Consider the following 27,755-nt stretch of genomic DNA (forward strand, 5'->3'; position numbering starts at 1 on the left):
CCTAGCGGGATTTACATAAAATAATCTAAAATGCCTAGAGTTTATTCTTGATACCCGAAAATTTAAACCAGCCAAAAGGGTGGGACAGTCAATCTTGTTATGAATAATGTTATGGAAAGAATTTCTCTTCTTTTTGCTAAGGGTATAATATTAAATTTATTTAAGTATAATTGACTATCCAAACCTCTGGCTGGAAAGACACCTTCCTCTCTAAACCAGAGATACTTCATAAACTTGCGCTGAATGCGCTCAATATCATCTATCAGGTAGCTATGAATTGGGTAGCAAATTAGAGATCCGTATTCTATTTTTGAGCGTATGTAGGAGATGAAAAGTAGTTTTAAATTATTAATATTTTCAAAGTGCCGACAGTCTCGATAAATAAATTTGGCAGTCAGAAACATTTTTGCTACATGCTTGGCGAAACTTAATTTCGCATCATAAGTAATTCCCAGATCAATCGCCTCATCCACTCTGGCTAACACAATATTATTTGCTCTATAGTCAAAATTAATTGGCAACAGTTTTGTAGAAAATGAGATAATAGAGCATTTATTAACATTTAAATATAGTCTATTGACATTGCACGAGAATTACTTTATTAAGATTTACCTGAAAATATTCGCAATCGTCTTCAGTATCTATTTTTGTGAACATTTTTATACCATCCGCAAACAGTAATTTCTGACAAGACAGTAATTTGGCAAGATCGTTTATAAATAATGTGGGCAATAGGCCCTGACAAAACGCGAATACAATCTTTAACGACATGATTTAGCACTCCATCGGTCCCGGAGGTCAACTTACTTTAGAGGCGGTGACAATTTCATCTTAATACGTAAAATTCCTTTCTTATTCTGCACATAGTGTCAAAAATCGGAGGAGTCTACATTAATGCGATTTTCAGCTGTTCGAGAAAATTCTAAAAAAACAATCCTAATTTGTTCTTTAATATTGCTTCGAACTATTTTAAACTGATTTTCATAATAATGATAAATAGAGTTCTGTATTTCTTGAGTTCTTTCCGAATTAAATTCTTTAATTTGTTATTTTTTATGTTATCAGCATTAAACCATACTGGAAATTTATATTTTTTAACGATTTCAAGCGAAACTGCTCTATGAAATATTTCATTAAGTGTACTGTAAAAGCTGTCGTAAGATACATTAGGATCTAAAGAGGCAAACACCTCCTGCCAGTCAGCAGCTTCAATTAAGCTATATAACATAGGATAATTAGCACGTCTAAAATTGAAACAATTCTGTACCAGTAAATTGTGGGTGAAATTATTAGTCTGAGGTAATTTACCCTTAAAATTCATAATAAATGAAGGATGATAAGAATCACATTCAACAAAAGAAAAACTACTCAAATGAACTTCACACTCGGACAAATTGGTTATCACTAAATCCAGAATTCTTCCATTGATGTTAAGGACGTCGTTACATTGTACGAATTCCATTATATTCATAAATGCCAAAGTTCATCTCACAATAGTCATCCTGGTGACTAAGACAATTGGGGATATTAAAATCACCCATTATAATTATTTTCTTGTCACACAAATATTGTATTGTTTCAAAGTAATCGTACCCCATATCATAAACCCATTTGCTGAGAAATGTGTTCTTCCAAAGAACTGCTGAAAATGACAATGTCGTCCAACTATACAAGACAGATTTCATTTTGAAGACCTCTCAAGATGTTATCCATGACTCTCTGGAATGTCGATGGGGCATTCTTAAGTCCGAAAGGCATTCGTTTGAACTCGTAATGTCCATTTTCAGTGGAGAAGGCGGTTTTTGGGATATCATGGGGATCCATCTCGATTTGATGAAAACCATTGGCCAAATCAAGTGTTGAAAAATATTGGCTTCTGCCAAGCTTATCCAGAATGTCTGTAATTTGGGGAAGAGGGTATTTGTCATCAATCGTTCGTTCGTTAAGCTTACGATAATCGATAACAAGTCGCCACTTGCGTTTTCCGGAAGAATCGAATTTTTTTGGAACGATCCAGATGGGGCTGGACCAAGGGGAATATGAATTTTGGATGATGCCTTGGAAGATTTGTCAAAGATTTGTCTTTGGATGATGTCAAAGGACAATTGCGCACCTACAATTTCGGTAGAATTTACAATTTGAAGCAAATCAGATAAATTCAGAACTCGCGTTTAACAGCTAACAATACACCTCCACCCTTCGACATTCCAGTTCTGTCTAGACTTCGGTCACATCGGTGTACATCGTAAATGTCCGAAAACAGTTCAGAGTTCGCGACATTATTTTGTAAATTCGTCTCTATCAAGCCGATAATGTCCATTTCCGCTTCATTGTAAAACGGAATCACTTTTGAATTTAAGCTGCGAACATTTTGATAATAAAAATCATTCGCGTCGGGATGGGAAATCAGGTGTAGCTGTTCAGATGAATCTACGAGTGGTTTCTGGATCTCCTTGTTGAAATTTTTATCTTTTTGTAGAATTGTGTTTGAGAAGCGACGAGATGGATGTATTATTGATAGATGAATGGATGAGGTATATGCACCTCCACTTCTTCACATGTATTTCGTTAGACCAATTCTCAGCTTTTGTAATAACGCTGAAATATTCTTTAGGTACAACGATCTAAAAGGAATTCGATGTTTCACTTGTTCTGAGCTTAACAACTGTGATAAAGGCATCTTCCGCCCCAGGCACTATATCTTTAAGATGTGCTATTAAAATATCATCTGATTATGTGTAATTTAGGTTGGATACATGAAGAGCAGTTGTTGGTTTTGCCGCAGTGAGTAAAGAATTAACATTAACATTATTATCAGGCGCAGCACATCCCACAACTATATCCTTGGTGGAGGGTAAAATATTACCAGGAGTTGTTTTATATATTACGTTCAGAAGCTTTAGAACTGGACTGCATACCTATTTTACTTATCAACCCTTTAGACTCTAGATTGGAAACAAGTAGTTGCACAAGTTCAATGTTGGTTTCCTTTATGGCTCGAACAACCGAGTTCAACTTTGCTGTCATCTGCTCACTGTGGGTATTCAAATGAGCCTCAAGTTCACACCTTAATGTAAGGTGTCCTGAGCTAAGTGATTAGTAGGATGATTGAAATTCAGACTATCTAGTTTCTGCTGAATGTCATTAACTTTTATTTCAAATTCTGAGGTACCCAGTTTTAATTTCATCTGGGATTTACTATCTTTAATATCTTGCTCCAGAGATGTTAGCTTTTTGCTAACATCACTTATTTTTTTGGTATCTATATTAGATTCAATCTTCGCGATTCTAGAATTTAAAGCAGCAATCTCAGCATTCATTGACTGTACTAACTGTACTGTATTTGGCAATTTTTTCACTTCTGTGATACAGTCGAGACACAAATGCAAAAGGGTCCGAGACTGACTGAGGATAACCCTAACCTCCTGCGCCTGCGCATTGCTGCAGTTAGTACAGATTACGCGATGGCATATATCTAATGGAAAAACGAAGAAAGAAAAACAAAAAGACGTTGTCTTTCCTCCTTGAATACACACTCCTTATCCGCATTTATAACATCGGTTATTATTTGACATCTTGCTACGGGAGATGGGAGTTCAGTAAAAAAGTCACAATCAGGCAATAGCGCACCTCTATCAAGTTGTGTAAGCCTGGCGCCACTGGTTTAGTTTGTAGTTTGTAAAAATCACTAAGCGACGTAGCAAACGTCGATGTCAAAATCGGTAACTGCAACAGGCAACAAGGTAGGAAACTTCGGTTAACAAAAAAAAAAACTTACAACAATGTTCAGTGAGTAAAACTAAAATGGACCGAAGAAAAAGGATAATTATAACTCCAAAAGATCTATACTTCCATTTGATCCATATAGACACGTTTCGGAACCGACAAACTCGATTATCACGATAAATTTGATTATAATGGACCGCTTTAAAAAAAAGTAAACAATAGGTGAAGTAGACGTCAACTGCATGGTAAAGGTAACCTTAAGGTAAAGATATCAGTATATCAAAGCATCAGCGTCACATGAACTGAGGCGAGTTCAGAAATGGCACACTTAGTGTGAGTGCGACGTCAGAGTGACAGCGACACACCGTAATCAGGTGGTGTGATTAGTGTGTTAAAATGCCATTAAGGTCATTTGTCAAGAAATGTTTATTTATATTTTAATATAATATATTATATTTTTAATTGATTTGTATGGGGTTTATGGATTGAATTTCTCGCTGCATCCTTTATAAGATCTCTTTCCCTTGCACAAAAAATTAATAAAACTAAAAAGATAATCTTGTGTCAATAAAACTAAAACACTACTTAAATACTATTTACGTTGTTTGTTTTTGTTTAAAACTTGGTTATCTACGATAATGGGTTAGGTACTAGTGATAACCTTCGTTTCTCCCGTAATTCTAATTCCGAACTATTTTCTTTTGTGGAAAATTGTGATTTTTTTATGAAAACGGCAATAAAGTAGGTAAATTAAACATGAATCTATGTTATGTTGTGTTTTGTATGGTCCTTCCTTCCTTCCGAGGAGGTTAAAGCGCTACTCCTTGCTTCCTTGTCGGTGCCATATTGTGACACCAGTACTTTCTTTGGGGGTTGTAGCTTAATTAATACTACTGTGTTGGGCTTTAATGAACAGATGGTATATTGAGTTGCCTAGATGTTATAATTCTGGTGTCTACGTGACAACTAATTATTAGTACATTTTATTAGCTATGCAATTACAATAACACACTATGCTGAGTCGTTGTTTCCCAGCCCACGCGCGCTTCGGATGTCTAGCTCGTACAGGGTGGTCTCTCAAATAGGTGGCTTGTCGTCACACACCCCCTTCTTGAAAGAAAAACGTCGACCTCGACGTTTGATGAGCATCGACCTCTCGTCAGCGTTTGTGTTCTGGACTGCAACGATCAACATCTATAACAAAAAGAAAAAAACAGCAGTATACTTCTTTAAAACACACAAAATAAAAAAAAGAAACAATAAACTTATTTCATAACTTAAACCTAGTTTGACTTTTCCGTAACGTCTGGGTAGCCACGGACGACTGAGAAGCGCTCAATGAAATCCCGGTCATTTCATTAATCGTATCAATTTCCTCCGTGTTACCTTTCGTTTCTCTTAAACGTCTATCTTTCACATACTTAAAGCAAGCCCAAAAAATAAAAACAATTACCAATAAAATTAGAACGGCAGCGTTTACATCATTTAAAATTACACTTACTTCGCTCATTGCCGTTGCTACTGGAGTATACCCTAAACCTAATAAATATGGATTTCTTATAATTACTACAAAAAACAAAGCGGTTGTTATAACATTTATAATCGTAAGCAAATTCCCAGTATAATGATACCTAAAACTATACAATTTATCACTACCTACATACTTAGCTTCCAGCATATCTGGCATGATTTTGCTTATATTTGGATTTTCAAAAGTTGGTAAATATTGCTTCCAATTATCGTTTAAAATTACTCCAGTCGTCTTACTAAGCAGCTTTAATAAATTCATTTGTATTATTTTAAATACAAATTACAAAACTCAATAATAATTACCTTATTGTTATTCCAATAATTGGCATACGTAGGTTTTATTTATACCAATCGGCATAAATAAAACCTACTTATAACACGCCATAATTATGATTTCAACATAACTAAAATAAAATTTTATGCTTACTTTTAACGTAAATGACCTGTACTATATTTACACCTAATTATGATCGATCTACATATTTCTTCATGCGCTCCACGTGGATGGTATCTTGTACATTTTTATTATTCTTTTTAATTTTAATCTGATAATTGACGTCACTTATTTTGTTTATTACTTCGTAGGGTCCAAACCACCGATGTAATAATTTTTCAGATTTGCCCTTTTTTCTTATAGGGGTATATACCATAACCATATCCCCTTTTTGATAAACAACTTGTCTTTTGCCTTTATCAAATCTTTCTTTTTGTCTTTGTTGTTCTGTTGCTATTCGCCTAAGGGTTTCCTCCCTCGTACTCTGAATTCTTCGTAATAACTCTTGAACATCCTCGTCCCTACTATTTTCGACTCCTAATGCAACGTCAATTGGCAACCTCGCTTCTCTTCCATAAACTAAAAGAAATGGCGAGCATTTCGTTGTTTCCTGAGGAGCGGTGTTATACGCAAAAGTTACCAAATTTACATATGTGTCCCAGTCTTTTTGGTTCGTACTCACATACATTGCAAGCATGTTCGCTAACGTACCATTGTAGTGTTCGCATAACCCATTTGTACGTGGGTGGTAAGCCGTGGTTGTTGAGGGATAACTGCCTATTCCTCGTAGCAGTTCGGTTACTAATTGGGATGTAAAACATTTTCCTCGATCTGTTATAATTTGATCCGGGCATCCATGCTGACAGATGATGTTGTCTAACATAAAATTTGCTACCAATTTTGCTGTACCATTTTGCATTGGTTTTGCTATAGCCCATTTTGTTGCGTAACAAATGTTGCAGTTATAATAACCGTATTGCCCAAAATACTTTTTGGAAACGGTCCCAAGATGTCAATACCTATTTTAGAGAATGGTAAAACTTTTATAGGTTGCATTAACCCTTGAGCATGTTGATATTGAAGACATGATTTTACATACTTTTTAACCTCCTTATACATTCCAGGCCAAAAATAGCGACTTTTTATTTTACCAAATGTTTTCGCAAAACCTAAATGTGCACCGCTCAAACAATCATCGTGACACGATATTAAAATATCAAGTTTCATTTTCTCAGGTATCACTAAAAGTTTGGTGGAGCCGGTTTTGCAATTAAATTCTTTTTTATACAGCAAATCCTCCTGTATTAAATAACTTCGTGCCATTTTACGTATTTTGCTTTCTGCGGCGTCAGGATTTTCAAGTGCACACCTTATTTTATTTAGCAACGAATCTCCCTGCTGTAATTGTTTAACATTTATCGAGTTCAATGACATCACGGGTAATTCTTTAACGTTATTGTAATTTTCCTCTGCTTGTGTTATGGGATTGCGTGATAAACAATCCGCGTCTTGATGTTTTTTACCATTTTTATGCACAATTTCATATTGAAAATCTTTTAATTTTATAGCCCACCTAGCTAAGCGTCCTGCTGGATCTTTGTTATTATGTAACCAACATAAAGCGTGATGATCTACGACTATTTTAAACTTATTGCCCCATAAATAATGGCGAAAAGTCGTCACACCATACACTACGGCGGCACATTCTTTTTCAGTAGTATTCCAATTTATTTCGGCATCAGATAATCGTCTGGATGCGTATGCAATAGGGTGGCTGCCTGAGGCATCTGTTTGTAAAATTACAACACCTAACCCGTAAGAACTTGCATCCGTATGCAATTCAATAGGTAAAGTTTCACAAAAATGCCTTAGCACGGTTGACTTAGTTAAGCATTGTTTTAACTTATTAAATGCTTCTTGTTGTTCTAATTCCCAAGCAAAATTAATATTTTTTCTAGTTAACAAATTTAAAGGTCTTGCAATGTCAGCGAAATTTTGAATAAATTTTCGATAATAGTTAGCTAATCCTAAGAATGATTGAACGTCTTTTACGCACGTGGGGATCGGAAAATCAGAAACAGCTCTAATTTTTTCGGGATCGAGGGAGATACCTTCGCTTGAAACTACGTGTCCTAGGACTTTAACTTTACTTTGAGCTAAACTACATTTTGATGGTTTTAATTTTAGGTTCGCGCTTCTAAATCTCTCAAAAACTTTACGTAAATTCTCTAAATGGCTTTTAAAATTCTCCCCTTTAACCAGTACGTCATCTAAATACACTAGACAAGTATTCCATTTTAATCCTGCTAAAACTTGATCCATTACTCTAGAAAAACAAGCGGGGCTACTTGCCAAACCAAAAGGCAACACATTAAATTCAAAAAGTCCTTCGGGTACTATAAAAGCTGTTTTTGGTTTGTCTTGTTCAGCCAAGCTTATTTGCCAATACCCCGAAAAACAATCTAAAGAAGAAAAGAAATTTGAACCATCTAGCGCTGCTAATAAATCGTCAATGATAGGTAACGGGTATTTTTCTAAATTAAGCACCCTATTTAGCTTCCTATAATCTACACAAAATCGCCAATCGCCTGTTTTCTTTTTAACTAATACTACTGGCGACGCCCACGCCGATCGCGATGGCCTAATTATACCCGCTTCTAACATTTCATTTACCTGTTTGCTTATTATTTCGCGCTCCCGCGGACTTACGCGATAAGGCACCTGATGAATCGGCGCGACAGTCCCTGTGTCAATAGTATGGTCGCAAATGTTAGTTTTCCCTAATTCTAAATTATTCGTAGCGAAAATATCGACAAATTCTTCTAATAAAATTAGTAGTTCTCTGTAATTATTCTCTTCTAAATTTTCATTTAAATCTATAAGCGACGTTATGGCTTTTAATGAGTTATTTTTACTACTTTCTGATGGAACAACAGAATTCTTTATGTTACATAAATTAACATCACATACTACATTATCTTCCTGTAAAAATACAGGGTAACTCTCGAAAAGTGTATCCTTATGATACTCACTAAAATCATTCGCACCTACGCGCGAGAATTCCTTATTTAATTCGCCCAACACGGTATTTTTATAAATGTCTACAGTTACATTAGAGGTGTTTGTTATGCAAATTATCGTCTTCTTTTCGTCAAAATTGATAATTTTACAAGCTCGATTAAAAAAATAGTTAGTGGACGGTGAAATAAAATAGTTTCTTGCTAACGCTCTATTGAAATGCACTGAAACTTTTACTGAACCTTTAGGAGGTATTTTAACAAAACAGAGACTGCGTACAACACTATCTTGCGATGGAGTTTCGTAATCTAATTTACCGAATTTAATAATACGCGAGTCTTTTCCTACTTGCAGTTTTATGGATTTTAGAAGAAAATTAATATCAGCTCTAAATTTGTCATTAAAATCATTTCCTAAAATAATTTTTTCTCCAAAATTTTTAACAACGATGAAGTCAAATGACAACTCTACACCATTTAAAGCAAAATTCAACTTAATCCTACCTAAAACCCACAATAAATGTCCACTAGCTGATTTAATTATCACGCTTCCTACCTTTTCTATTTTACAGTGTCTAACCCAAGAGTAATCAATTAAACTTATTCCTGACCCGGTATCTATAATAAATTTTACATTATTTTGACCTATACGTCCGTTAATAATTACTGGCTCTATAAATGTCGTTATGTCAGATACAGTATAAGTACATGATTTTAACTGCCTTTTCTTAAACCTACAATTATTTTTCTTATGGCTATCTAATTTACAGAAATAACAATTCAGCATTAAATTTGATTGAATTTGTTTTGTAGATTGACCGTCGCTTATCGACGGGTATTGCCGTTTTTTGCATAGCCGTTTTTTGCATAGTGGCCAATTTTTCCACAGCTATAACACCTTATTTTTCCTTCTGGCGTTCGTACCTCTCTTTTAATGCTAGGATTGTTAAATCCATTATTTCTTGAATTATGATTAAAATAACGTGGATTATTAAAATTTGACTGTTGCCTACCTGATTCTCTTTCCAGTTGCTGGATTCTCTGCACCAGATCATTCATTTGGTGATGGTTTCCTCTGGCTGTTTCAGGGTAAGGTCCTCTGCTAGTACTCGGCATGGCTCCATCAGGGTACGACTCTCCCGCCAAAAACTCGGTAGTTTCTACTTTCTGCAAGTTCCTTCGAAGAGCTTCTACTGTCGGGTTGTCCATTAAATTTACTTTCTGTAGAATTTTCGGTTGCAGACCTCTTATGATGAAACCAACTTGCTCTCGTTCTTCCATATCTGGATCTACATCATGGCACAATTTCAACATCTCATGATAATAGGACCACAGTTCATCGAGATCCTGCTGCTTTCTAGTTAATAGCCGAACATACACCTGCTCTTGGTCTTTTGTTTTTGTAAAGTTGGCTCTTAAAGACTCTATTGCTTCGTCGTACGTTTCTATATCTTCCTCTATCGTTTCAAAGCATTCTAGAGCTGCACCTTCCAAATAGCATGGTAGTTGGAGAAGTTTAGTCTCCTCAGACCAACGGTTTGCTCTTGCGGCTCTATTAAAATTTTTTATAAATGATGCCACGTTCTCACCCTCTTTTCCTGCGAATACTTTTGGATTTACGGAAGTATAAACTTCCCTTGCGTTTCGGTCTTGACCTCTGGGATTTTCTCCTACTTCGTCATTATCTTGGTTATTAGGCATGTTAACTGTTTGATTACTTCTAACTGGTAGAAGTGATGAGCGGCGTCTATTGGCTCTAGCGTGACTTCTCAAGAACATTCACTACACTCGCACTACACTTTCTAACCATTAACACGTACTCTACACTTTCTACGACCGACGTTACGTTACGAGTGATCAACCACGCGAACTAGTACTTTAACTGTAGATGTAGATCAGTTTTCGCGAAAGTTACTCAGTTACTCTGTACGATAGGATTACGCGGCGCCTCCATCAGTTGTGACACCAGTACTTTCTTTGGGGGTTGTAGCTTAATTAATACTACTGTGTTGGGCTTTAATGAACAGATGGTATATTGAGTTGCCTAGATGTTATAATTCTGGTGTCTACGTGACAACTAATTATTAGTACATTTTATTAGCTATGCAATTACAATAACACACTATGCTGAGTCGTTGTTTCCCAGCCCACGCGCGCTTCGGATGTCTAGCTCGTACAGGGTGGTCTCGCAAATAGGTGGCTTGTCGTCACAATATCAATCGTTCAGAAACATTAGACCGTCACCCAAAGAGCTCTTGACAGTTACACCATAAATATCACACTCACACCGGGTATGGAATTCCTGAACTCGCTCCTCGAGAACCATTTCGTGTCGTGCAAATCGTCAGATTCGATTAAACATAGCGCACATGGCGTATAAGCCCAATGTCAACCATATAATAGATCTATGTCTTGACAAAGGGTTTCAGTATGTCTCGCAATTAATCTAGGGACCGATGATGACAGACCGGAAAAGATAAAATTATTTAAGTAGAGATTTCTGTTTCAATGCATTGGATATAGATTAAAGCGGCTTGGTAATTGGTGATGTTAAAATCGCTTAATAAGGAAGGGGCTATTAAGACTATAAGCTTCAAGCCAAACTGATAAAGTGGATTCTATACTATACATGCAGTCATACTTTTTGATCTAAAAAAGCAGCAAAACAATAATTCCAAAGATCTTTACTATAGTCCTTCTTCAAAAAAATTGACTGTGATTAATTGACTTTATTTATTAATTAAAATAAAGTTTTTTAAAAAAATAAAATTTTATAATATATTTTTTTAAATGGTGTATTATAAATTAATTTTGAGAGTGAGTATAGATTTATTTATTCTCAACGGGAACGAACGTGGCACGGACCATCCGAACATTCATTTCTTCTATTTTCACCATAAAAGTATAAAAGAAAAAACATAGGTAGCATTTACCTTAAGCAAATAATGCTTTCGAAAAAAAGTCAGTCTCTTTGACCTGTTTACAATTCTTCAATTATTTTTAATATTCTGACGTAGTCTGCGTAAGTTCAAAATGTCTATTAGGTTCGAAGTTTCTCGTTGTTCCAAATAGTCTAGTAGAACGTCGGCAGCTTCCTCGGCCTCCTGGTTAGTTTCTATTTTGACTTATACCCTCTCATCATGATTTTCTTTTTGATTCTCATTTTCGGATGAATCAGATTGTGACATGCCAGGCCGATTTAAAACTTATTCGACAATGATGCCGCTAGGGGCAGGTAACCTGACTCATGTTGGTCACACCTCTCAACCTTGGTTTTATCAATGACTTTAAACTCATCGACGTTGCGCACTAATGTAGTTTCGTCATCAGATTCTAGGACGCTTCCATCTTTCTCTAGCGTCAATATTTTGTAAAAAGCTTTTAAAGCTTCTCTTTCACTCCACCCCATAAATTTGCAACTGTTAAAATGGCCTCCTTGATCGTAAACGAATTTTCAAAAAATCAGATCATCTTCATCCAACAAGTTCATCATTCAAGTTCTCCTCGGTAGAACCGTTTTATTGTCTTAACTCTTTCTTAACTCTTTGAGCCATCAGTTGAGTCTCTTGCTTGAATGTTATGTCAATTACATGAACATTTGGTGGGTAGAAAAGAACAAAGAAGTTTCCATCATCAGTCTTAAAAGTGCCTCATTGAAAAGAGAATGCGAATTAACCAGAAGAAGAAGCGCCTTTTGTGGCAATTTTTCATTTTTCAAATGTGAGTTAGGATAGTTAGGATTTTTTATAGAACCATTCTTGGAAGATGTCACAAGTTATCCAGGCAGATTATAATAGTGAACTGGCAAACTATGCGGTTTATTTTTAGAAGCGCGAGGATTCTTTGATCTCCAATCACAGCCAGCTTCAGTCTTTGGATGCCAGAAGCTTTGATACAACACAACATTGTTATGCGGTCTTACTTGCAGTGGCTTACTATGGCTTTTGTAGGTATCGCTTGCCAACATAACCCTGTTCGTCGGCGTAATAAATTTGAGAAAGTTCTATATTATTTTCTATAATTATGGATTACAGCTCATAGCAAAATTTCACCATCGCTTCTCCCTCGGCACTGACCTTTTCGCCTTGACTGGCACTCAAGAATCCCGTGACGTTGTTTGAATCTATGCAACCAACCACTTGCATTTAAAGATCCTTTGACTTTTAAGTCTTCATGAAAAATCTCTGCTTGCCTAGAACACATTGGACCAAAGATTGATACGCACTCCGATCTTTTCTGCAAACCACTTGGAAAGTGCTCCATCGTCGTTGTGGACAAGCAAATCCTTTCAATGATTTTCGTGCAGATATGCTCTTAAAAGGGACAGACTGAGATATTAAATTTTGTAGTTTCACTTTGTTTTTATTGACATCGCAGCCCGGATAATCGGGGTTCTACTCTACATTGAAAAAATTTCCTATTCAATTCTGATTATTTTTTCTACTATGCTTATATTTAGACCTTTCGCGAACTAGAGAAAACAACAAAATCACTTTTGAGATTTATAGAAAACCCTCCTCGACGGACAACATTATCCAGTTTGATTCTAATTCCCCCTATTTTCATAAATTTGCTGCCTTTTTCTACCGATTATTTAAAATACCATTACTTTCAAGAAGAGTTAGCTACAATTAAGTAAATTGCAGCAAATAATGGGTTTCCATTAAGCATAATTAATAAAATTTATTTTAAATTTTTTAACAAATACAAGCTCTCATCATTTAATTTATAACACAAGCATTAAAAATTCTTGATTTCATTGCCTCACTTATTTTGGTGGTATCTTCTCCCGATTGGCTACATTTTTTAAAAATTATAATTTACAGATAGCATTTAAAATTTCTAACACATTATTTAACAAGCTTGTAAACATTAAAGATAAGAGAGAGCCCTTAACCCAATCAGAAGTTCACTTAACTGCGGGGACTGTAATGCCGTTTAAATTGGCAGTCTGGAAGAAAAATAATAACGAGAGTGCAGGAGCACTTAAGAGAATGCAAGAGCACAAAGATACGGAAATCACCGAAACTAACCATTTATTGTCTTCAAAACACTTTCCTTCCATCCCGAAAAATGCAAAAATCCTTCATGAGTGCCTCAAAGAGAGATGCTTGACTTATTAGAGAAGTTGTAGATCACAAGGGCAAAAAGGAGTCCTGTACTTTCTTGTGTAAATGTTTATGTATTATGTTTTTACCTTTGAACCACATTTAATTTTTAACAATCTTAATCACGACCTGCATAGCACGTAAGTTTAGCGCTTGCCTACGAACCCGATGGTCGCTGGTTCAATTCTCGACCAAGTTATATTTTATTTTTTATTTTTTGCTTTATTTCCGTTCTCCCGTTCAACTTAACCTCATTCTGCTTGTTTTGTTTACTTTTATTTTATTTAGCTCTAAAACCGGATATAATGTGAACGTCAGCAATATTTTTTATATATTTATTTTTTATTTAAACTAAAATGTTTGTGGTGTTAAACGAATAGTTTTACCGGTAAGTCGTATCTCAACATTGTAATTCGTGTCTATGCATTATTGTTTTTTATACTAAAGTTGCTTGCTAAAGAACTATTACACATGTAATAATTTTTAAAAAATAAACATAATCTGAGACCATTGGCTTTGTGTTCCTTCAATCTCTGAATTTCTAAGTAACATTGTTAATATTATTAAAGATGAGGCCTGGCTCGAAGACAAAAACATCATTTACGCATGTTAGAATTGGGTTTTTTTGACTCTAATGATTTCCATCTTTTCAAGGATATCCAATGTGGAGGTGAGAGCAATAATTATGGGAATTAATAAATATATCTCAGATATTGAGGTATTAAATGAAGGAAAAATGAACGTACTATAGGTTGCTGATTTCTTTCTTCTATAACATATACATTTGTGGTGCTTGTCACTTTTGTTACCGGCCGGTATTCTCGCGATACTTTTGGTAAATAAGGAATGAGGAATTTCGGCATTAGAGAACAGACATACATACTTTTAAATATAGAGTTCATTCAAAATGTACTTGGAGAATTAAGACCAATACGAATATTAAAATAATTAATTTAAATAATGCTAATGCCATTACTGAACATCCAGCTTTCTACCTACGTTTGTGACACTGCTAATTAATCGACGCATTTTTAGGAACCGATAAATTGTGTCGGTTTCTGTAACACTAGTATCCCTACATTTATTTAGAAAATGGAGGTGCTCTTGTACCCTAGTTAACACTTTTCTTCCTAACTGTCCTACATAAACAGCAGAACAATCTGCATATTGCAGGCAATATACACCAGATTTAGAGATAGGGTCTGATTTGTCTTCAATAAGTTCTTTTTAAGTGAATTAGTTGTCTTAAAAACTATAATAACAAAAGATCTAAAAAATCTGGCTACTTGGAAAATACCACCAAAATAGCTTTAAACATCTAAAATTTTTTTGAAAGTAATAATGAATTGAATACGCGGAATAAATTAATATATGAATATCATATTTCAATTTAAGTTGTAAATTATTAATGGACTTGTACGAAAATTAGTGAGAATAGTACAATTTTCAATTTTTGTGTTATAATAAATAATTTATAATCTCTGGCTCTTGAAGGAATTTTATCTCGTCATTCAAGAATAGCAATGGACGAGCGGTATTTCGAATGCCAGGGGTTAATTTGCTACAATATTGATGATATTATATACAATTAAATCAAAATGGTTTGGCATTCGAATACACATCCCATTTATAAATATAAACAATTTGTAGGTCATCTCAAAACAGACTTTTCTTAGGTACATATAATTGTGCAAAGTCACAAATGAAAAAACTATAATTTTTTTTAAGTGTTAAGCTTCCTTCATAACACTTTTTTATTCATAATAAATTCATACAGTTTTTCACCTTATTTGTTTAATAATTTTAGATACAGGTAGAATCAAAAACCTAACAACTTTTTGAAACTGATTATGAAAATTTTTTAGATTATATTTGTAACTAAGTGTAAGTAATGTAATATTGAAACATTATTGAGCGTATTGTTGAAAATACTAGGTAGTTTCTTGCAGTGGTAGCCCACTCAGTAGATATTTAAAGAGTAATGATTGATATACTTTTTTGTTTGTGAATATATTTTAGTTTTAGTAAAACTAGTTAAGTTAAATTATGTTATGCACGATTTAGTTAAATTTTCTTTTTCAGACCAAAGAACTAAATACGATTCTAAGCGACATTATTGACCACATGTCGCCTAATCGTATTTCCGAAAAATATACGTGTGAACTCAGGAAAATTGTCCAGAAAATTATGCAGTATTCCACTGATTTTGAGTCATTGCTAGCGATGGTAATAGATAAAATATATAGAATATTTGCTTAGCAATATAATAAAATTAATTGCTTTAGGAATATTTTTTGCCATTTCTTGACCTATTCCATGAGGAGTCAATAAAAGTAGAAATCTGCAAACTAGTTTTAACATCAAATTTTTTGATGGATCAAAAAACAAATGACCCTGTGATAATTAATGCCCTAATGTTTCTAGCTGGGGTGCTGCATGATTCTGTAAACGCTTTAAGCCCAGAAGATGAAATCAGGTATATATAAGACATAATTTTTACGAAATTATTAACCGCTTAATTCATTAAATAGGCAAATCGGCGAAATTTTATGTAACGTCGCAAGATGCGTGGACTATGGTAGAAATTTTGAACAGCAGCTGCATTTCTATGTTGACGCGAGAGGTAGTTTTGCTAATTTAGATGTTGTATTAGCACAGTTGGTTCAGGTAAGTGTACTGATTAAATTTGCTCAATCCATAATTGTCTTTTTTTACAGTCTGCGAACTTTTTATCGGCTAATACAAGGCAAATAGTTAAGGGTCACCATACGAAAAGAACGGCCGATTTCGTGCGGGCATGTTCGGCCTATTGTTTTATCACAATACCGTCAATAGAATCTCCAAAAGTTAGGTTGAAACTTTACTTGCTTTCTGGACAGGTAGCGTTGTATAACCACTGCCTTGGCCAAGGTAAATAAATACCAAAAAAATCAATTATCAATTAGAAATGAATTATTGCGTATTTTTAGCTGACGCATGCTTTAAAGCCGTCCTCTCCATCATTCCAGAGCTGCCTTTAAATAACGAAAACGAGTCTTTTTTACACTTATTTATTCAACAATTTTTGTCAATATTATTGGTAGTACCAGACAATCCGGAGAGAGGCATTTTATCCCTGGTTCGATCCTTGGTTAACGTTTTACGAAGCTTAGCATGGAATCAACAGAACTGCATTTTAGGTTATTTATATGTAAATATTGTAGACTTATTGGCTAGTATGACTCAGGATGTGTTTCCCTATCATGTTGATGGAGTGGAGTCAAACGACAGTCTATGGGGCGCAGATTCAAGATTCATTAAAGAATTGGACAGTATGATTTCAGTTATTATAGGGGAACTTCTTGGCCTATTAAAAGAGCTAGGAGCGTGTAGAAAACAGTCCCAAATCGCTATCGAGTTGTTTATTAGAATTTGTATTAGAGCAGGTGATAGCTACAAAGTAATTTTGAGTTCATCGGCATAAAATGGTTTTTTTTTTAGATTTGAGTGCTCCCCAGACCTTTTCTTTGGCGCTGAATCTATGGAATTTGGCGCTTAAAAATGTATATGCTGAGACCAAATACATTGTAAGTTTAGCAAGCAAGTTTTTACTTTAACATTTTCTAACTTCAGAAGAGTTGCCTTTAAAATAAATTGTGGGATGTTAAGAGTTCTTTAAATATATCCATGTAGTTAAAGCAATCCAACCAACACTAAGTCACAAGTGCTTATTTATTACATATAGATATCGTCGCTTCAGAGTAACACTAAGTTCTGTAAAAAAAAAATAATAGCTTACATAGCTTTTTCAGCTTCATATTTGTGTACTTGTCGACAAAAAATAAATAAAGAAATAACTAAAAATTCCTACTGTTGCACAAAAACACAGTTTTCATCTTAAAAAATGCAAAAATTAACAATTTTAGATTTTTTATAAAAAAGAAAGACAACAAAAATGAAAAAAATTAACTTATTAACCCAAAAAATTAGCAAGAATTGTAACTGAAAGTTAATCAGAATCATCGAAATAGTGGCACTAGCGTATGCAGAGAGTGACCTAGAAAAATCATGGTATTTCTTTGGTATAAAATTATCATTGCACAAACTTCTTGCAAAATCTTCTAGTGTTTATATTGTTAAATTTTAGTTTGTATGAAGTCTTGTAAAAAAAATTATTTGGTTAGGTTTTCTTTAGTTTAATTATTTTTATTTTATTCAAAATAACTTTTTTACCGTTTTTATTGACACTAAAGTTAGTCCCCATTATTTAAGATATTTTTTTCCAGTGAAGAAAATCTTCAGTAGACATTTCATTAAATTTGAATGGATTTCCCTTTTTTAGCTGATTTGGAAATTGTCACCGGTTCAGATGGAACCAAATTAAATTGGGCCATTTTTAAGTGCTCTTGGTTTTCTTTTTCAATGCAGGAATGCATTGAATCGCCTTCATTTTCCTTGTGGCCATTAATAAAGCATGTATTATTAATTTTCGCTATGTCATAATTTTCGATAGTGTATAAATACATAGCCATCAAGAACATATTTTTATGTTGAGCTGTACAATTGTTACTATAAAATACAACTTTTTTTTCTAGGACATAGAAATTGAAAAATAAAATATGATATTTCATTGGCTGTCCTTTTGGCCTCTCCTTTGTGCCACATGTAGCAAAATCCTGATTTTTCTTTTATAATAAAAATCGTAAAATAGTAAAAGTTAAATTTAATTTTATAGCTTAATGAAGGAATGTTGCTATTAGGTAGTTGGGTAACAGTAGATTATAAATCATAGGAACACAACACGCTAATATTATTGTTGTCTTCTAAAGCCAATTTTGTATCTTTTGCGTTTTCCAGATGAGACAAATTCTTTTCCTCTTGAAGTTCTTCTTTTTTTGCTTCTTTCTGTTCAGCACTTAAATTTATAAATGACTTGCAGACGGAGCATACATTTCTTTTGGCTCAAAAATTTAATAAATATGTTGTTTTAACAAAAGGACTGCTATTATTTAGAGATTTTCCCATGTGAAGTCTATACATAATGCTTAAGTTAAGCGATCCTTCCCTTCCCAAAAATTCCCGTTCTGCGGAATCCCTAAAATAATGGGATCTTTTCTGGGAAATCGATTTATATGTTTTATTACGTTCAATTAAATTTTCATCAATTTTAATTAGCTCGATTTACGTGCCTACTTTTATCTGTTTTTAAGAAACCAAACTTATTTAATTTTTTCAAAACAGTGTCAATCGAGCAGTTAAGAGATGTTACTTATAGCACAGATTTAGCTTTGTGCAGCTTTCCCAATCTGGAAACATATTTCTGTCCAGAATTTATGTTTTGCCTTTTCACGTTTTTTTCCATAAGTCTATTTTTTTCAGTCGCTTTCTATACTTGGGTTACTGAACAGATGGAGTGGTCACGTGATCGTTCTGCGCCGGTGGTGTGGCCTAGAGCCTCGATAAGGTTCATGACTTAGGGTTTTATTTAATTTTATTAGTCGAGTGGCTTTAGCGTTTTGGTTGAATTTTCTGCTATTCGAATACTTGAATCTTCGCAATATTGAAAAGTTGAGATTGTGTTTATTTTTTTGTTAACAAATTAACATATTGGATTATTTAATATCAATCAAATATCAAATTAACATATTAAATTAATATATTGGATTTTCCATTCATCAAAAAGAAAAACAAAAATGTTGTTTTTTTAAATAATGTTACCTAAAAAATAATTTTAATTTTTTACATAATTATAAACATAATGTGTAAAAAATGTATTAAAATAAATGTAGTATTTGTTCCTTTTTTAAATAAGGAACAAATATATACTTATATTCAATCTATAAATTTAAATCTCACAGACCTACCAGCGCAGCCCCTAACTTGTTATTCCTTCTTTAATTTTAAAACACATATTTACAAAAAGATAAAAGCTACTTAATTCTCAAAACCAGATTATGATCATAAAATTATATTTTATAATGGCCGGGTTCATCAGAAAAAAGCGCTCCCTGAGCGCTCGATTGTTGCTCAGGTATGACAATTTTGATTGGTCCTTACTATTATAAGCAAAACTTTCAGCGCTCAGGTAGCGGTTCTGATGAACCTGGCCAATTACACCCTAAATGTTTGACCTGGCACGATTACTTAAAAGGATTACCTATCCCTTTTCGGTAAACCCCAATATATAAACATAACTTTGCATAACAAAATACTTAAAAGGGGTTATTATATCATTGTGCACAACCTGGCACAACCTTAAAATCCGTTTGGACCCATTTTACAGGCCACCGTATTATATTTTAAAAAAAGCTGCTTACAAAGCAAAGCTGTACGGTAAAATAATTTAAAATAAGTAGGCATAATTCTCCTCGTCTAAATCTGCCAAGGTTGCATCGATGGGCGGGCCTATATTTCGCGCACATCATTTACTCCATCTGTTCTCTACTTCATTACTACGTCACTTAATATGTCAATCTCTTCATCCAATTTTTCATTATCTTGTTTATTGGATACAAAATCAGGATCTTGCACGCTATCAACGAGTGAATCACTTACACCTTCATCGAAATTATCTTTGGCTTATCTGTAAAGTTATTTTTTTGTATCGATCTTTCTTCAAATTTTACACGTTAGTCAGCCTCTACATTGTCCATTGTCATCCGCTTCATCAAAATGTGGCTTTTCCAAACTGGCTACATGTTTTTCTAGCAAACTCGAAGTAGATGCTTCAGATTCAATTTAAACTACTTGAACAATATACCAAAAGAATAAACGTTCATAAAAGCTGTTCTAAATATAATCCTGATAAAATTACCGCGAAACCCATAAAAATATTATTAATTCATTTTATTTAGCCTTTTCTAATTTCTAAGACTTATTCGTATTGCCAAAATTCTGGTTTTCTATTAGTTGTGACGCGTCAGGGGTGTCTTACAAACTAGAGGTAGATTCCTCACTCATCATCACTCACATATAATTTTATAATAACCTTGAAAAAAGGTAAAAAAAAACAATAATTTTTAAATTAATTTATTAAAAAACAGTAATTTGGCATTATAGATAATTAAATTTGAGTAAAAACTGGGTTAAGAAGTATTTAATAACTCAACTTAATATAATTAACTAAAATAATATGTTCGTTTCGTTTTGTCATCTTAGACTGCAAATTAGTATTACGCTTTTTTAGTTGCTAAATACACTTCTGCAACTTAAACCTCCTGATCTACTCAGTTTTAGACAAACAGAGAAAAACCCAATGATGTGTATTATATCAAATTGGGATGAATATTTAAGAGATATCTTAGTGTTGCATCAAGTAAAGGCCATAATATGTAGTTATCTCAAAATAGCTTTTGTTTTGATGTCCTATTGTTGCTCTAAGGTGACGATATATGTTTTAGATGGGCTAAGAAATTGGAATATTAATGTTCACAAGTTTTCAAGCGCCGAGATGCCTACTCATATAATCGTTAACTCGGTATCATGTGCTCGGTGCAAAACCGTTAAATTCTTTTACGGATACGACTGGAGGCACTACTGTCGGACTATAATTCTTTAGTACAACTAAAAAGTTGTGTTGTGACTATATTTCTATTGGAGAAAGTTATGACATTTGAGGGATGAAAAGAATATCTATTATGTTACCGTTGTTTTATTTCTTTATTTATTTTTTGCAATCATTTCTCAATTTGAAAAAATCTATATGTTTTTAAGCCATATTTGGAAGTTTTCAAAGGCCTCGAATTTCTTTTTTAATCCAATATCTTTGAGTGCTGTGGACGGCATACGACTGCCATTAATTAGTAATAACGAATTTTCATATTTATTTTTATTATATTAAAATTATTTTAAAAAATATTCGTAAATAATTTGTTACAAAAGTGAATTTAACTTCTATAACATTTGTGAGAAGTTGCAATGGGCGTCCATACGGCTGTCACATTCTTTTAAAAAGTATTTTAACAAATATTATAAGGAATAAATTATGTAACATCGCAACCAACAAGCTGCCAACAAGCGAAAAGGTACGAAGTCTTGTTCTTATTAATACCTTGTTTTAATAAGGTTAAATTGTTTTATTAAGGTTAATTGCCCAGAAATGATATTCAAATTCAAAAAACATTTATTTGCGAAAGAAAAAATAATCAAAACGTCAATTATTAAATTTACAATGGAGACGAAAGGACTTATGCGATGCGCCCTTAGAAAATATATTTTAATTTGAACACAAATATATACTTTTTCCAATTAAAGAAAACGCAATGTGGATGCTAAAGGTAAGGGCAGGCGACGAACAGCTGAAAGTTCGCTGATACGCGGCTGTACGATGTTGGTCTTCTTTATAGCGATTAAAATATCTAGTATTGTGGGAGTGATCAAAAATATTAAATAGCTCTTTTAGGTGGTTGCCCAGTTTTGATAATGCGATAAATGAAACAGTATAAATGATATTTTCGCCTATTTTCCATATTTAGATAAGAGTGAAGATTAATAAAAGGAGTTATACGACTTCTGTATGAGATTCCATAAGAAAACCTCATACAGGCATTTTGCAGTTTTTGGATAGACTTAGAAATTGCACTAGTAATTGCATTATTATAAACTACATCGCAATAGTCAAACAAAGAAAGTATTAATGTATTACATAAGAATTATTTAGTTTTGGCTGGAATGTGACGCTTGACATTATGCAGACCCCTTAAACGCATATAAATTATAAGCAATGCTCAATTTTTATTTATGTGGGCTAAGAAGCTTAAGCTGCCATCAACAATTAATCCTAAATTTTTCGCTTCATCACTACTGATATATTTATATTTTGGATTTTTAGAGTATAGTTATTCGTTGCTACTTAGAGTTGAATTTTATTGGATCCTATAAAAAGAGCACATTATTTATTAGCATTCAATTTTACATTGTGTTTTTCAGCATATTTAGAAATGTTATCTAGATCATTATTAAATTGTGTTCCGAAAAGAGGTAACGAATTGGGACAAGCATACCATATACATATACATTCAAATCAGCATACTGCTGAAGTTTCGTATTATGTCAATTTTGTTTCCATATCAGCTACACACAAGTCTAGAACAGAGCTTTATCTATTTTAATAGATCTAAAACTATAGAAACAAAAACGAAAAAATGCATTAAATTAATATGCATATAATAATCCATAAAATAAAAACGAATTACAATGATGAAAATGCTAAAATGCACCATTTACATCTCTTGAAAAGCGCTCGTAATAATTATAACATAACTTATACTTTGATTGAGGTTCTCAGTAGTACGAAGTTCAGTTATCATTACACATGATCTCTTTAAGTTGTTTTTTTTAGATAGAACACATTTTTTAACAAAGACATCGATTTACGAACGACAATACGACGTGTCGAGGTTTTACTGCGGAAGGCATTTTTCGCCCCAGCCGCTCGCAGTAATTTATATCCGATTTGTTTATTTCAACTCCGAGTTTAGTTGACAACAATTGCAGTACGGTGTCCGAAATATTTTTGCGTATTTTCAGCGACGCCATGAAAAAGTATGCAATTGTGATTTGCGGATGTCTGGTACATTGATGAGTCAATCTATTGATCCACTTCCCTTTTAAGATCCTGCAAACATTGTTTAAGAAGCGTACAAGTACAAAGTACAAAGTCTATTGCCTAACTTAGTAAACTCGGACATTTTGTTAGAGGTGTTATTATTCGATTTTCCACTGAATTTATCACTCAGATTAGTTCTAAGCAGAAAGATCCATTGTAAACTTGGCCACCATATCTTCGATGCGCGCACTAGGGGAATATTACTAGAGGTACTGGTGCTTTCGAGTTTTGGAGAGGCCTTACTTTGTTTATTTCTTCTAGTCATGGTCAACACTAACTGTAAACAGCTTTAGATAAATTATATATCCGATAATGAGGGGAAATTTATAAAATGTACGGGACCGACACGAAGGATGTGTTACTTCACCCATACGCACTCTCTAAACAATGATATTAAATATTTTATAGTTTAATAGAAGTATATATTTCGTAGGAGAATGTGTATATAAAGATTACAAGTAGGGAAAGTCTTTATCTCCAAGAAAACTCTCTTTCTTGGAGATAAAGACTTCCACTATTTATCTATCTTTAAATATTTTAGTTTAATACGTGTCAAAATATTGTCCACTATTTTGTAGTCATACAGCCCGTTTATAAATTCTCCTTGAGGAAGTATTTTATAAAGAACTGAGTTAAGATGTCTAGACGGAGAAATCCAAAGGGTTCAAGTCAGGTGATCACCCCAGATATCTGAAAAATTTCAAAGAACCCAATGACAAAAAATTTATGCTCGTATGCGAAGCTAAAGTAGCGTTATAAAAGTGAGATTTGGGTTAGCATTTTTTTTAGATCCATCGTTTTTAAAATTCAGTTCATCTGGTCTTGAAAAATCAGTTAAAGTAAATTTTGTATGAGAGTTATTTCAACTTAAGAACTTTCCTTCTACTACACGTTTCAAACTTCTATTCGTGCTGTTTCCCATAAAATAGGTTAAATATTTGGCAAAATTATTGCACAATATTTTTATAGTTCTTGAACCTAAAAAGTTAATATTGAATCTACAATATCGAGCCTTTATACGCGTCAATATTCTCACAGAAGCAGGACCTCTTTTAAAATACATTATAGCTCTACCTATACAGCAAATGTTTGATGATCGACTAACGAACCGCTGCAGCTCTTGTAAAAGAAGTTCTTAAGCTAAAAAAGAAAATCATATCTTTATAATACAATAGGCTTTGTTGATGTACGTCGTCTGCTTCAGGTCCAAATAGACTGGAGGTAATTTATATTTCCTTTAGATAATTTAACCTTAAAAAAAGATGATTTTTCTCTTTATGAAAAATGAGCTCTGCGAATGAGCAGTTTGGAATTTCTTAGTTAGCTTTATAATCTAAAATCAACTAATACCTATAATCTATCATAATTTACTTTCCGAACAGGTATTACCAGCCTTAAATATATGCAGTATTTATATCATCAACCCCTCCTATTTGGAAAATTCAGGGGGTTGATGATTGTTAGATTTCTTAGTAAATATTTTTGTGATTGATTATTTTTCTTCTAGTGTAGGACACGAGAATATCTTAAAAATCGAAGCCTGGAGTTAGAAAACATACACTTACAGCAGTTGGTTGAGAAACTAAGCATTCCATCTAGATAGGGATTCATTTACTATTTATAGTCTTTTTTTTACACGTTTTATATTATGTATTTATATTCATTAACATTCACTGTTAATATATAGTCAAAATTATAAATGAGGTGTTCTTAGACTAAAAGTAGAGAGTAAAATAGTATATTATTTTTATTATTATTATTATTATTATTGATATACTTTATATATACTTTTATTTATTTCACATATTATATGTTAAAAAGTATCTGAATAAAGTGACCAATTTATTGCGGCATTTATTAATGCAATTTATTTTTTAAATTTGTATGTACGTTTTTTACAATTGTATATTTTGAATGAAAGCAGATTTTCTAGATTATAACAAGAAAAAGTTAGGCAAAGTTGATAAGCTACATATTTTTTCAACTTTGCTCACAGAACACTGGCTTAGCATTTAGCTATCACAAAACTTCTTACCTAAGTATAAATCACGTCTCCAGATATTCGAGAGTTCATTTAGTTACATTAAATATCCGATGAAGGGATATTCAGATACAATAGTATTGTTTGTCAGCATCTGTGACAACTAAAAAAAGGATGATGCATTCTTCTTCCTTTATGACAATATTTTAAAGCCATTTCTGTCTTCTCAACTAAAATTTACTACAAATGTTTACATTTATTACAAACTTTTTACACACGCTACGAAACACGATTACTTGCTACTACTCGAAATATGTATTTACAACTGGTTATTTCTGATTTAAATCTTGCGCCGATATTCTTCCAACTTCACTGCACGAAAATATCTGCCAGCGGCGAAGTGATTCCTGATATATATTCAGATGACTATTCCGGAAGTTTCGCTGACCTTAGAGAGTATTATTATATATAGAGATTATTATTATTATTATTATTGATATACTTTATATATACTTTTATTTATTTCACATATTATATGTTAAAAAGTATCTGAATAAAGTCACCAATTTATTGCGGCATTTATTAATGCAATTTATTTTTTAAATTTGTATGTACGTTTTTTACAATTGTATATTTTGAATGAAAGCAGATTTTCTAGATTATAACAAGAAAAAGTTAGGCAAAGTTGATAAGCTACATATTTTTTCAACTTTGCTCACAGAACACTGGCTTAGCATTTAGCTATCATAAAACTTCTTACCTAAGTATAAATCACGTCTCCAGATATTCGAGAGTTCATTTAGTTACATTAAATATCCGATGAAGGGATATTCAGATACAATAGTATTGTTTGTCAGCATCTGTGACAACTAAAAAAAGGATGATGCACTCTTCTTCCTTTATGACAATATTTTAAAGCCATTTCTGTCTTCTCAACTAAAATTTACTACAAATGTTTACATTTATTACAAACTTTTTACACACGCTACGAAACACGATTACTTGCTACTACTCGAAATATGTATTTACAACTGGTTATTTCTGATTTAAATCTTGCGCCGATATTCTTCCAACTTCACTGCACGAAAATATCTGCCAGCGGTGAAGTGATTCCTGATATATATTCAGATGACTATTCCGGAAGTTTCGCTGACCCTAGAGAGATCGTACGGTGCGTCATTCCCGATTTATGGAGAATCAACTAGTTTCTCGGTGTTTACAATATCATTACAATACCAAAGAGATTTGTTTAGAATTTTGCATACTTCTATCATGAATTATTCCGGAACAAATTAAGCTATACTTAATTGGGTTGGGAGGGGCGGAAAGACTTCTTCACAAATAAAAATGCCAATCTTTTTTGTCAAGAGTTATGTATTGCGATGGGTTCACTCGCCATCATCAGACTCTTACACTACATGGATAAGCAATTTGATATTTGTAATATCAAATTGCTTTTTGTATAATTTGCATTAAGATTAAACAATTGACATTTAAGGATAATATACATATGTACAGGGTGTTACATAATAAGATGAAAGATTTAATAAACATATCTAGGAAGGTATTAACGATTTGTTTTTAAAAAAGGAAGTTTGAAGATTTTAACACCCTGTATTTCAAATGTTAAGGAGTTTAGAACATAGCTTTATTTGAACTGTTCTTCTTAAAATCACTTAAGGATTAACACCCTTAAGGATCAGCATCTTATTCTGTAACACCATGTATAATAGGATAACCATAAATAAAATAAATACCATAATTAGAGAACGAACGTCAAAAAAATTCAGCAGATTGAGGAAAAACAAGTGGACAAAGATATACGGATTATGTAAGGATATTTATACAGGCTGGGGAATTGATCATTACGCATAGAGAGGTACTTAAAGGCGAAATATGGCAATTTTTGTAAAATAACGGCCGCTATATCCCGCGGCAGCAACATCTGAAATTGTAATTTCGTCTATCCGCTAAAAGTTTGCGGATTAATTAATTTAATAAAAAGACCGTCAGCAAATAGCATACTTGTATTATGTAGTAAAATAATTTGGGATTGTCATTGTTATAAGATATGAAAACTGAAAATAAGTATGGAATAAAAAACGTACGTTTGTTAAAATTGCTTTTCAGAAATTTGAATTATCTTGCGTTTAGAATAGCGCGTCTGGTTGGTGCGTTTTTGTTTTGATAGATAATTTTTGAATATCTTGTTGTTTTTGTTTGTTGTTGTATTTTGCTTGCGTCTAAGTACGCAGCATATTTCAATTTTTGGCGATGAAGAAATGAACGATTTTAGCAATAGCAACAGTGCTGCAGAAGTAATCTCCCAAGAAGATGAGGACAGAAAAACAGCAAAAACCCTCTTCCTCATCCTCGTGTTCCAGGATGCAAGATTTTTTTTAGTAAGCGGCATCGTTTTCTCCAGGGCCCCCGTAACCGGGCACGCAACGCACGGGGCTTTTTGGTTTGGCCCCTTTCGGGTGGCGCCAAAACCAAAATTTTTTACCTCTACTCTACGACAACAACATTAAAT

The 27,755-nt window shown here is 33.3% G+C and overlaps 1 protein-coding gene across 8 annotated transcripts in view; it reads left to right on the forward strand.

The window, feature by feature from the left end:
* LOC126736582 (VPS35 endosomal protein-sorting factor-like) overlaps positions 1-25,098 on the forward strand; it is a 31,926-nt gene extending 6,828 nt beyond the window's left edge. For 3 of the 8 annotated variants that reach the window (XM_050440998.1, XM_050440997.1, XM_050441001.1), the window contains 7 exons: positions 15,738-15,881; positions 15,941-16,131; positions 16,187-16,322; positions 16,373-16,565; positions 16,625-17,080; positions 17,136-17,221; positions 24,749-25,098. In XM_050440998.1, the coding sequence (XP_050296955.1) occupies positions 15,738-15,881; positions 15,941-16,131; positions 16,187-16,322; positions 16,373-16,565; positions 16,625-17,080; positions 17,136-17,221; positions 24,749-24,844 (1,302 nt within the window). In that variant the 3' untranslated portion in view covers positions 24,845-25,098. Of the gene's footprint in view, positions 1-15,737; positions 15,882-15,940; positions 16,132-16,186; positions 16,323-16,372; positions 16,566-16,624; positions 17,081-17,135; positions 17,222-21,887; positions 21,924-22,108; positions 22,218-24,748 lie in introns of those variants that run through there. The other 5 variants (XR_007660701.1, XM_050441000.1, XM_050440999.1 and 2 more) reach the window with 5 other exon arrangements.
* The last annotated feature ends 2,657 nt before the right edge of the window (positions 25,099-27,755 follow it).

This window comes from Anthonomus grandis, chromosome 5 (genome assembly GCF_022605725.1).
Source record: "Anthonomus grandis grandis chromosome 5, icAntGran1.3, whole genome shotgun sequence".
Taxonomy (NCBI): domain Eukaryota; kingdom Metazoa; phylum Arthropoda; class Insecta; order Coleoptera; family Curculionidae; genus Anthonomus; species Anthonomus grandis.